Source organism: Schistocerca americana, chromosome 9, assembly GCF_021461395.2.
Source record: "Schistocerca americana isolate TAMUIC-IGC-003095 chromosome 9, iqSchAmer2.1, whole genome shotgun sequence".
NCBI lineage: Eukaryota > Metazoa > Arthropoda > Insecta > Orthoptera > Acrididae > Schistocerca > Schistocerca americana.
Window position 1 is genome coordinate 54,435,779 of NC_060127.1, and position 12,934 is coordinate 54,448,712.

General features: G+C 42.7%; 1 protein-coding gene across 1 annotated transcript in view; it reads left to right on the forward strand.

The window, feature by feature from the left end:
* LOC124551034 (peroxidase-like) overlaps positions 1–12,934 on the forward strand; it is a 151,863-nt gene that overhangs the window by 92,529 nt on the left and 46,400 nt on the right. The window contains exon 6 of the mRNA XM_047125889.1: positions 10,805–10,995. Coding sequence (XP_046981845.1) covers positions 10,805–10,995 — 191 coding nt within the window. The remainder of the gene's footprint in view (positions 1–10,804; positions 10,996–12,934) is intronic.

Genomic DNA, 12,934 nt, shown 5'->3' on the forward strand with positions numbered 1-12,934 from the left:
GCATCATAAGTTCCTGCCTTCTGGTCATACAGTCAATAAAGAATACTACCTGGATGTTATACATTGTCTGTGTGAGGCAATCCGAACAGAACAACCAGAATTGTGGCAAGACCACTCATGGTAATTGCATCAAGACAATGCTTCCACTCACACTTCAACACTTGCTTATGATCTTTGGCAAAAAACAAAACTGTTATGTTTCCTCAGCCACTATATTCATGGGACGTGGTCCCTGCAGCTTATTTTCTATTCCTGGGGATGAATGAAGCCATGAAAGGATGTCATTTTGCCATCATTGATGATATAAAAACAGAATTGCTGAAGGAACAGAACACAATAACAAAAAGTCAGTTCCAGAAGTGTTTCTAAGATTGGAAAAAATGCTAGCACGTGTGTATGATATCTGATGGGACTACTTTAAAGGGGACACACTTGATGTTGATGAATAAATGAAGACTCATTATGAGAAAACAATTATCATTACCTTTTTATCACACCCTGTATACTGTGATTAATCTAACCTGGTGCTAGTTTTACTCACCAAAACAGTACGTTAATCTATTTTATATTATCAATGATTTTACATACAGTCCTCCCCCCCCCCCCCCCCCCCCTCTAGAGAAAAAGTAGTTCATAACATCCTACAGAAATATCAGTCTTCCGCATGACTGAAAATATCAAATTATTTCATGTTCTGAGTATATAAATTGTAAGTAATTAATCATGCAATCACAAATTACCATATTTTTTAATCTTCTGATGTGTAAAGACTTGTAATTCTCGTAATACAGATCCTTTTACTGTTTACTTCAGCTTCATATTTTGTCAAGACCTGCGTGGATACTAGTATTAGAAAAACGTGTTTTCGATAACAATCTCTTGCACACAGCCATTATGTTGGTTACAAAAATCTAAGATTATGGCTAATGTTATCTGCCAACATAAGAATATGTAAACAGCACTTGTCTGGATCCACTTGTTCAGCGTAAACATCAACCTGTGAGACAAAGATGTCACAGTCACATCATAGTCACCTCATAGCCACATTCATTCTTAGCAACTGACAAATATATTTCTTCACACAGACATTGTGTTGTTGTTGTTGAGGATGATGATGATGATGATCAATTTGACACCAAATCGGTAATTTCCATGCCTCTAACCTTACCATGTAGTCCTACTGGTGAAAGGGCTCTACAGTTTAACATGGACTCAGAACAGTGTGCTGTTCCTGGTGAATTCTACATCATTCAGAAGTAAAGGCTAAGTTACAGGAAAACTCAAATATTCTGTGGTCTAAATGCAGTTTGTTATACAATCTCTTGATTCCCAGGTGAGTGTTTTGCTGTTAGACTGTAAGACCCAACATTTTGAGATTAATTTTGTCAGCTGATCCCAATCTGAGAATTCTGTAGCTTCTAACAGAAACTATTTAAAATACATAAAGTAATGCAGTGATGCATATGTTAGTCAGACAGACTAATGAGTACATCTAAGCTGTCCCTGTATCTACAATGATAATTTTCTCACTCTTTCACTGTGAACCCTGAAGGTGGAGTAAGCAGCAAAGACAGTGTCACAAACACGCTTTCTGATCAATGAAAAAAATGACTTGTAACACAAACAAAGAATTATAATAATTTCATCAAACACGAACCATAATGCAGAGACTTTTGTTGCCCGCTGTGGCGATGATATTACAAAGGTGAGGCAAACCAAGGCCCAACTGGTAAACCAGATCAACTGTTTGTTTGGTTTACCAGGCAGCCTGAGTGTGGATTTCAGTTGGTTTTTCCAACTTTTATTGGTAAGTGCCAGACTTATTCACAATCTTTGTATCTGATACACAGCACACAAATATATGAATACCTGTACAAGTGGAAAAAAGTAATACAGTTCACAGACTCAGTGTGCACAACCTTTACTCCCCTTGGGGTTACCAGCCACAGAATTAGAATAAAACAACTGTCTAATCATGGGTTGATCATGACCTATTGCTAGCAGACAATGCAGTGGTGGGACAGGCACTGAAGAAAAAGAACATGTATGGTAATAGCCCTCTCATCCTTCCCTGAGGAACACCAGCAGTTGCTCATGAGTCTGAGAACGTCTCAATAGTCAAGGATGATGTGTTGCCTTGTGCCCATCACTAAGTCCTCAGTCATGCTATATAATCCACTGTCAACATATTTTTTATATGGAGTGTTGAAGTGCTGCTGAACCAAAACCGTTTTTAAAATCAAGAGCCAATGCTCCATATTGCTTATTTCCCACAGTGTGCAAAGTTATAACCTAATAATGTTCTAATGTTCACTGTTCAACTACTGCTAGTTTTTCACTGTTTCAATAAATTACACAGTTCATGATAGGGGTTTTCATAAGCAATAAAGTTAAGGCTGAAAAACTTTTGCATTTTATGAGTGCTATCCAGAGAGTAACAGACATTTTTGTCTATCATGGCTGTGAGCAGTGCTACAGCTGCCATATTGGTGCCATGAGGTTCCTCCACTCAATACGCATTCAGCAATGGCAGCGTATGGTCTGTGCCTACACTACTTTTGCTTTCTGTGATGTGTTAAAATGTGCACTGCAATAGAAAATTCCCCACTTGTGAAGTGCATTCTGTGATTTTTTGGCAAAAAAACTGCAAACCAGTTGAAATTTATCACGACCTTTGTGGTCTGTATAGAAGAGGAATAATGAGTGGAAGCTAAGTGAGGCAATGATGCAATGATTTTAAAAATGACTATACCAATAAGGACTGCAGTGGTGTGGTAGGCTTGGGAGTGACAAATTGGTGATGAAAATCAGTGTGCTAGGTGGTTCTCAAAATCCTAATGGAGGACCACAAAAAAATTGAGACAAGCTGCAGCACTCACTTTTCTCAAAGATTATGAGAGAAATGGTAACTAAGTTACTGACCATATCATAACTGGGGATGAAGCATGGCAATTGTGAAACAGAAAGGCAGTCAATAGAACAGGGACATACAAATTCTCCCAAAACAACAAGAATGTGTTTGCAAACACTGTCGGCAAGAAAGATTATGGCTGCTGCATTTTGGGACTCTAAGGGAGTGAGTCTCTTTCATTACCTTCAATGTGGCACAACAATTAACTCAGAGAGTTATTGTCAAACACTGACAAAGTTAAGGTGGCCGATACAAAACCAGGGACTGGGAAAACTTAGTACAAAAGTTTTGTTTTTTCACAAAAACACACATCCACACATGGCCTATCGTGCCTGAGAGCTTCTATGGTGTTTTGGATGCGAGGTGTGTGATCATTCACCCTACAGTCCGAATTTGGCACCAAGTATGTGCCACCTCTTCCCAGCATTGAAGACATGGCTCGCTACACAACACGTTGATACTGATGCCCAACTGCATTCTGGTATAAATCAGTGGTTGCAATTGTGGGTGACACATTTCTACAGAAATGGTGTTGAAAAACCTGTGCCATTGTATGATAAGTGCTTGGTGATTGTGTAGAAAGTGCTTGGTGATTATGCAGAAAAATGGCTTAAGCCTGTACCTTTAAAATGTGTATAATAAAATTTGGTTTAACCATATCATTAATTTTTTTTATTTCAAAACATCTGTTACTTTATAGATACCCTTTGTATTTGTTTTTATTCAATAATGAGCACATCCATGGATGATTGTCCAAAACCTCACATATTGAAATATTTATACTTCATACAGAATGTACATTTTCTGCCATGCATTTCTTATGTATAATTCTGACTGTAGACATCATAACTGTCTTATCAAGTTTTAACAAATTAAAGCTCATTGGGGGGATGAGAAGGGGGTGCTTGTGGGGAGGGGGAAGTGCTATTTGTAGTGTTGGCAGAAGATCCAACACCGTGTTGCTAGAGGAGGCCGAAATGCACGTGTTTAAGGTCACGCAGGCTGGCGTGAGGTCTGGAACAGGTCAAGTAATGAATACTAGCAAATAAAGTACGTAGCTTCTGGAATACTTCACTTTAATACATAATTGGTGAACATCGCTCTTGATGATACATGAATTACAAGATCAATAGCAAATGATAATGGCGCCATGCTAGGTCGTAGCAAATAACGTAGTTGAAGGCTATGCTAACTATCGTCTCGGCAAATGAGAGCGTAATTTGCCAGTGAACCATCGCTAGCAAAGTCGGCTGTACAACTGGGGCGAGTGCTAGGACGCCTCTCTAGACCTGCCGTGTGGCGGCGCTCGGTCTGCAATCACTGATAGTGGCGACACGCGGGTCCGACGTATACTAGCGGACCGCGGACGATTTAAAGGCTACCACCTAGCAAGTGTGGTGTCTGGCGGTGACACCACATTCCTCCCCCGCAAATCGGCGTACGGTTGTGTTATAAGGCTTCCGCCCGCCGTGGGGAGGACCCCATGTTGACGTATGCGATGAGGTGGGGAGCCTAACAGGCGAGGCTGTGCCACCCGCACCCTGCCATTCGGTCTGAGGGGAGCTAGGAAACGCCTGAAAACCTAGTCCAGGGTGCACGCCAACATGCGGTGTATGCGCCCGTAGAGAGACAGGAGGGGCCGAAGAGTCGACCTCCATCGGGGCGGGGCACCCGACGGATGAAGACGCCATGTGGTCCGGAGCGGGCAAGAAGTCCATGGTGAAGGACAACTGGTCACGGGAAGCGATCGGCTGTGCGTGACCCAGGGAGGCGCCCGGCGGTTGCAGCGACGCATCCACTGCGGGCGTCACAGGTGGGAGAACAGGCGGCGGTGGCGGCGCATCGCCATGGGACAAAATGGAAGGCAGCGTCGGTAACACCTGAGGATGAGGCAAGCCAATAGATGGGGCCCCAGGGCGCTGACCAGACGGCACCATCGCTGAAAGCAGATGGGGAGCGGCAGAACCCGTGTGACGACAGAGGCACAGCTGATTGAGATGCCGATGCACCTCACCAGAGGCCCCCAAAACCAGATACATAGCGCGGCCGAGGCAGCGAAGAATTCGCCCTGCAAGCCAACGCCGTGAACCTCGATAGTTGCTATAGTATACAACGTCGCCTGGAGCAAAAGCAGGTGGCTACCGCTGCACAGGAACCTGATGCAGCGGATGTAGCAAAGACATCAAGGTTCGATGAGGACGACCATGGAGCAACTCAGCCGGCGAGCGACCATCTCGGGGCTGAGAGTGATACGAGGACAAAAAGAGCAATAACGCGTCCTCCCAAGAATGCGACTCTTTCAACTTCAACATCTGTGACTTGAAAGCCCGGAACAATCGTTCAGCGGCACCGTTTGACTGAGGCGAAAACGGCGCAGATGTCAGATGTTGAATACCATTGGCCTTGCAGAATGACTTAAATTCTGTGGACGTGAATTGTGGGCCATTGTCGGAAACAATAGTCTGTGGAAGACCTTCAATGCAAAAGATAGCAGATAACACTTGGATGGTGGCAGATGACGTCGTGGAAGACATCCAGACAACAAAAGGAAAATTACTGAATGAATCTACCACAACCAACCATCGAGCATTCCAGAATGGACCAGCAAAATCGATGTGTAAGCGTTGCCAAGGGGTAGTGGCTTTCGGCCATGTAAAGAATTTCCGCGGTGGTGCGGATTGTTATTCGGCACACGCCATGCAAGAAGAGCACATATTCGTAATCGCAGCATCGATTCCGAACCAAGTACAGTGCTGACGAGCAAGTTGTTTCGTTCGCACTATACCCCAATGTCCTTGGTGGAGAAGCCGTAAGACAGAGGACTGTAACGAACGTGGGACCACGACCCTGGACTGATCATTATCAGAACGCAACAGCAAAACACCACGTGGAACAAAAAGTCTCTCCTTGTGAGCAAAAAATCGGCGAACCAACGGATCCTCGATCCGTGATTTTGATAAGGGCCATTGCGTAGCAATAAAACGCAAAACGGGAGCAAGGACAGGGTCAGCAGTCGTGGCTGTAGCTACACGACGAAAATCAATCGGAAACGATTCGACCACGTCATCGGTTTCCGCATCAATGAACATGCAAGTAAGTTCGGAAGAATCGAATGCTCTATCCTCAGCAACAGGCAAATGGGACAACGCATCGGCGTTTCCATGCTTAGCAGTGGACCGATACAAGATATCGGAGCGGTATTGCAAGAGGAAAATCGACCAGCGAATGAATTTCTGCGCTGTACGTGAAGGTACAGGCTTGTTCGGATGAAAAAGCGATGTCAAAGGTTTGTGGTCTGTGATGATGGTAAAGTGACGACCATACAAGAAATCATGAAACTTAGTAACACCAAATACGAGAGCCAATGCTTCTTTCTCGATCTGTGAATAATTTCTTTGCGCAGACGAGAGCAATTTGGACACAAAGGCAATAGGGCGATCATGTGACCCATCTTTGTGCGCAAGCACGGCACCGATCCCGAAATCCGATGCATCTACCATCAACAAAAGGGGTTTTTGGGGTTCGAACAGCGTAAGGCAAGTATTGGAAAGCAACGCCGATTTCAACTGGCGAAAGGCGCGTTCGCATTCCGTCGTCCAGACGAACAGAACACCTTTACGGCGTAAGCGATGAAGCGGAGCTGAAATGGAAGAGGCGTGGCGCACATAGCGATGATAATAATTGATTTTTCCCAGCACACTCTGTAGATGCTTCAAATTCTGCAGCGAAGGCAAGTCTTGTACGGCACGGAGGTGCTCTGGACTGGGATGTATGCCTTGGGCATTGAGTACATTTCCCAGGTAGGGTAAGTCACGAGCAAAAAACACACATTTGTCCTTCCGCAAGCGAAGACCATTTTGTCGCAAGACCTGAAATAATGTTCTGAGATTGGCTAAATGTTCTTCTTCCGTCTTTCCGCAAATCACAATATCGTCCAGATAGTTTGCTGCAGTAGGGACCGAGGCACAAACAGTTTGTAAATATTGCTGAAACAATGCAGGGGCGGATGCACACCCGAATGGCAGTCTTTTGAATCGATACAAACCAAGATGCGTGTTAACCACCAAAACGTGCTGGGATTCCTCGTCCACCCGTATTTGCAAGTACGCATCTGCTAGGTCCAACTTCGAAAAATATTTACCCGGGCACAGTTTGTCAAAAAGATCTTCCGGGCGGGGTAAAGGAAAAGTTGCAGTCACTAGTTGTGGATTCACTGTTGCCTTGAAGTCCACACAAAGTCTCAATTTTCCGGAAGGTTTTGGCAAAATTACTAAGGGTGATGCCCAGAGAGAAGCCTGCACACGTTCAATCACACCTTGTGATTCCAACTCGTGTAATGTTTTTGTGACCGCATTACTCAATGCTTGGGGAACATTGCGCGCTCGGAAAAATTTATAGTCGTTAGCACAACCGAGGCCCGGTTCAAAAATGTCTGCAAACTCTTCACATAGACGAGAAACACTGTCTGAAGGCACAGTCTGGTTCACTGATAGGACCTGATTGACTATAGACAAGTTAAACAACTGAAATAAATCTAAACCAAACAAGTTCACAGCAGAAGGAGAACGAAGTACATAAAATGACACAAGTTTTGTTTGTCCCTTGTATGTTGCGAGAAGGCTGCACTGTCCTAACACAGGGATAGCTTGTCCTGAATAACTACGTAACTTAACATTTGCGGCATGTAACGGAGGTGTGCCCAGCTGTTTGTACGTGTCTTGATTGATCAGTGAAACTGCAGCTCCGGTATCGAGCTGGAACGGTATCACTTTGCCATTTATGTCCAAGTCTACAAAAAGTTTATTGTCCTGTTGACGACAAGAGCGACTGTCTCGTGCACCGTGAAGTAACACCGGTACAGAATCACTTGCGACGTGACGGGATTTCCGGCGATGTCGACGCACACTATTTGTGGGACGAACACAGTCACTGTTAGCGAGAGTGGCACTGGGCGGAGTGGAATGAACTACATGAATTTCCATGGGCGAAGGTTCACGAGCCTGAGTATTCCGGGTTCGATTCCGATTCCGGCGCGAAGCAAAGGGCCTGGAATGGTTGTGAGTGTCCGTTCTGAGCTTTTTCTGGCAAACACTTTGAACATGTCCTTTTTTATTACAGAAAAAGCAAATAGCCTGGCGTGACGGGCAATTCTCACGCGAATGTCTAGTAGCACACCGCGGGCATGATCTCACTGCATTTGCTTGCCGGTGTGGGACACGTGGCAGAGAGTTTGGTGGCAGCTGCGCGGACAGGCACGAGGGCTGTTTACTGTTCCGTGTAGCTCGCCCGACGGGCCGGTTAATGTGACACACGGCTGGTGAAGTTTCAAATGCTTCCTGAGCAAAGTCAAGTGTGTCCTGCCGATCCAATATGTCTATCACTTGTTGAAGGGAGGGATTGACTAGTTTCAAAATCTGTTCCCTTATACGAACATCAGAAACGTTCTGTGCAATTGCATCACGCACCATAGTATCTGAATAAGTGAGTCCACATTGACACTCAAAAGCACAATCACTAGTAAGGCCTTGCAAAGTTGCAACCCACTCCCTATTAGTCTGACCTGCCGTACGTTTTGTAAGAAAGAAGGTATACCTTTTTGCAACTACATTGACTGATTCTTTGAAATATGCATCTAATGCAGACAAAATTTCGTTGTAGGACAGAGTTGCTACATCGCGTCGGGGAAATAATTTCACTATCACACGGTACGTTTGGACGCCAATGGATGAAAGAAGATAAGGATGCCGCTCATTACCTTGAATTCTGTAGGGGACGAGATGGAATCCAAATTGGCGTGATCACTCCGTCCAGCTTTCCAGTGCCGCATCAAAAGGACAAAAAGGTGGTGCAACTGCGTGTCGTGGTGGCAGTAGCGGTGGAGCGGCGGCTGCCATGTCGTTTTGCATTGCACGTTGACCCTGGACGAGCTGTCCAAGGGCATCCAGCATGGCCTGCGTCTGCTGATTCTGTAAGCGATAAAATTCGGACAGTACATCTGGAGATTGTGGCGAAGCCATTACACAATGAAATCAGGGCAGTATAGATAAGAACACCATTTTTACACTCATCGCCAATGTAGTGTTGGCAGAAGAGCCAACACCGTGTTGCTAGAGGAGGCCGAAATGCACGCGTTTAAGGTCACGCAGGCTGGCGTGAGGTCTGGAACAGGTCAAGTAATGAATACTAGCAAATAAAGTACGTAGCTTCTGGAATACTTAACTTTAATCCATAATTGGTGAACATCGCTCTTGAAGATACATGAATTACAAGATCAATAGCAAATGATAATGGCGCCTTGCTAGGTCGTAGCAAATGATGTAGTTGAAGGCTATGCTAACTATTGTCTCGGCAATTGAGAGCGTAATTTGTCAGTGAACCATAGCTAGCAAAGTCGGCTGTACAACTGGGGCGAGTGCTAGGAAGTCTCTCTAGATCTGCCGTGTGGCGGCGCTCGGTCTGCAATCACTGATAGTGGCGACACGCGGGTCCGACGTATATTAGCGGACCGCGGCCGATTTAAAGGCTACCACCTAGCAAGTGTGGTGTCTGGCGGTGACACCACACTATTCATAGTCCAATCTGATGAATCATGTTACTGACAACAATGTGCAATTCCCAATCCACCTCATTCTATGTAGTATAAGTTAGGACATATTTATACTAATACTTCAAAAATTTTGTAAGTGGTTTTACTTCACACAGTAATTTTAGTTAATAGCATAATTAACACAAATTTCCTTGTAGCTCAGCATAGTTTGTATGACTTTTTGACAACTGTTATTAATTAATCAGCTCCGACTTTATTGGAATGTCATTGAAACAGTTGTACCAGACAAAATAACGCTCGCCAGTACCACGGTGGGTTCTTAGCTTTAGTTCTGGTTTGACTGACATGTTACGACAACACAAAAATATTACAACTTGAACCAGATGAAATAACTTTGTAACAATCCATGTCCACAAGAATATCATAAGTATTCATTACTGTTATTCAACATTAATGCATACCTTGATGTAGAACAAGATACTAGTCCCTTCTCACAGAGTACAACCAACTACAAACTTTTATGCTGATTTCTGGTTTGCTAGAGACACAGTGCTAACTGGGCTGAGTGGCACTGCATGTAGGTGTAAGTAAGTGAGCAGATGCGATGACATATGGAAACTGTTCTGGGTGTGTCTACACCTCTGTCTTACATTTTTCATTGCTTCTAGTAGCAACTATGTTTACTTGTAGTTCCATCATAAGCGACCAAGCTTGCTTCGGCACCTCACTTTTTGGATGACATCACATTGTTACATTACTATCTTTTTATATAAAGAATCAGATCTTTCAATTAACAACACTTTAAGACTATTAGGTAAAATTAAAAGCATTTCTATTTTCACGATACCTAGTAACATAAGTTAGTATATAAATTAATGTTCCATCAAGAGTTTACTAGTGAGGTCAAAAATTTTCTAGTTCATGAAATTCTTAAATGTTAAATCTCAAGTGCTTCAGTAAAATTCACAACACTATAGGGATCATCAGATCACGAATTGCTGTCTGACTAATAAGGATTTGGAAAACATAGCCCGTGAAGTAATCCTGATATTTTTTTAAGAAATTGTTGTCCGAAATCAAATTGTAAAAGGAAAAAATATAATATTTCTTTACTGTAACCAAAGGAACTGGACATGCTGTACTTTGGAATCTTTTAAATGGAATGATAAGTATTGTTATGTGTATTTGTTCAGGAGACCACAATGGCAAACAATGGAGTTAACTGGGATTGCAATAATGATTACACTACCACTGTAGCAATTACTGGAATGTTATGTGTTGTATTAACACCACACAAATTTAATGTGTTATAAATATGATAAAATGTCTTACATTCTTAATTGCAGATGGGCTTGGGATAGAATGTTGCTCATATAACGCATCTCCTCTCCCATGTAAGAACATCAGCGTTGGTTGTTACCCAGCTAGGATACCACGCAATGATGAGTACTATGCAGACAAAGGGGTGACATGTATGAGTGTGGCAAGATCTATGAAGACTTACACTTTTGGAGGTATCTTAGGTCCAGCAGAGACAGTAAGTAATTAAGCATGTATTTAGCAAGATACATTACTACTTTATGAGGACTGCACTTTATTCATCATGTGACGAAAATCTGCAAAACATTTGGTTTGTGTACAGGAGACACATCAGTAATGTACATCATAGTAACAGTACTTTTTATGTGAATAATGACTAATACAACATTAAAATGCAATATCAAAGAATAAAAAGCTATATTTACTTAGTGGGGGCAAGTAACCTGTCCCATTTTAATTACTATAAACATAATTAGAATTCATAAGCAAAAAACTGTTCACTATTGAGGATCCGGAAAGTATACTCTGAGTTGGCATGTGGGATACATAAAGCTTTCTTTGTTTATCGCATTGTATGTATGTGCAAAATGATAACAATTCCATAAACAGACATAGAAAGGACTGACATGATTCTTTATGATGTACAAATCACATGTTCTGAATGTTTTTTTTTTCTGTATCTGTAGTATCCACGCTGTGTTACCCAAATTCTTCAAAAATGAATATTATGCTTAAGTAGAGATTAAAAACAATTATTATATGTTACTCTTAATGTGTCCATGCCAATTAAAATTGATAATATATGCATCGCAAATGCAAAGCTGCTAACTTGTTTACCAAGTATGGCACTCCATGTATGCATACTTCTCAGATACACTGATAAGTTAAAATATTATGACTACCGCCCACCACCAGATTAATGCCACCTGATGGAGCTATGAGCACAAGCTGCAATAAGAAAAATACATAGGCAAACAAGTGACAAATGATGAATCATTGTAGTGATGAAACAGACTGCAAATGAGGAAATTTTTTTGACATAATCAACTTCAACAGAATGCAGAGTGTTGCAACCTGACATCTATGAACAAAATGGAAAAGCTGGTGTGCTATTTGTGTGCTGGTATTATGGGCATTTATGGAAACTGGTAGAAGGATGGTGAAGGGACAATGTTTTGGTCATCCATGTCTCACCACAGAATGCTTGCCTACTCTGTAAAGCAGAATGGGCAGAAATTTGTGACAGATTGCATGATGGAGTACAATGCTGGTGTGGGCACAAGCATTTTGGAACACACAGTTCAAGGCATATTGTTGAAGATGGGACTTTTCAGTAGATGACTCCTACGTGTTCCTATTGGCTCAACATCATCTGTTGTCATTCCAGTAGGCATGGAATGTGGACATTTGGACCATGGATCATAGGAAATGTGTCACCTGGCTGGATGAATCATGTTTCTTGCCAGACTAGGTCATTGGTCATATCCGGATGTGCCATCATCAAAATAAATGCCTGCTGAAAAGATGCACCGTGCTGTGAACAGAGGCTGACGGAGACAGTATTATGCTATGGGGACATTTACCTGGGCTTCCATAGGACCAATTGGATGCACCATGAGAGCTATGAGCTATGAGAAGATTACTGTGGACGACCTGCATCCCTACATGCTTGATTTCTTTCCCCATGGCAATGACATCTCCAATGCCGCGCCCACAAGCCACCTGGCCATAATTTATGGCAGATGCACAACCTGTGCACAGCAAAATGGTGGCACATATATCCAGAAATGTACCAAGAACTTTTTGAATGCATGCAATGCATAACTGCTGCAGTTTTGCATTTCAGAGATGGACAAACACACCATTAAGCAGGTGATTTCAATGTTTTGGCCCTTCTCTCAGTGTTTATAGCTAAATTAAATCCAAAGAATTTGATGTAGGCAGTCTGTTTCAACTGTTATGGGTAATCTTAACTAGGCCACAATTTGACTGTTTGGTTCTGAGTTGCACCATATAGGTTTCAGACATATTCATGTTCAACCTATTTCACTGAGACCAAGTTTTTAAGCTACTGAGAATACTGATCACCAAGTCATGAAGTTTTTCTGCAGCCTGATTTTCAACTAACACAGGAGTATCATAAGCAAACAAAATTG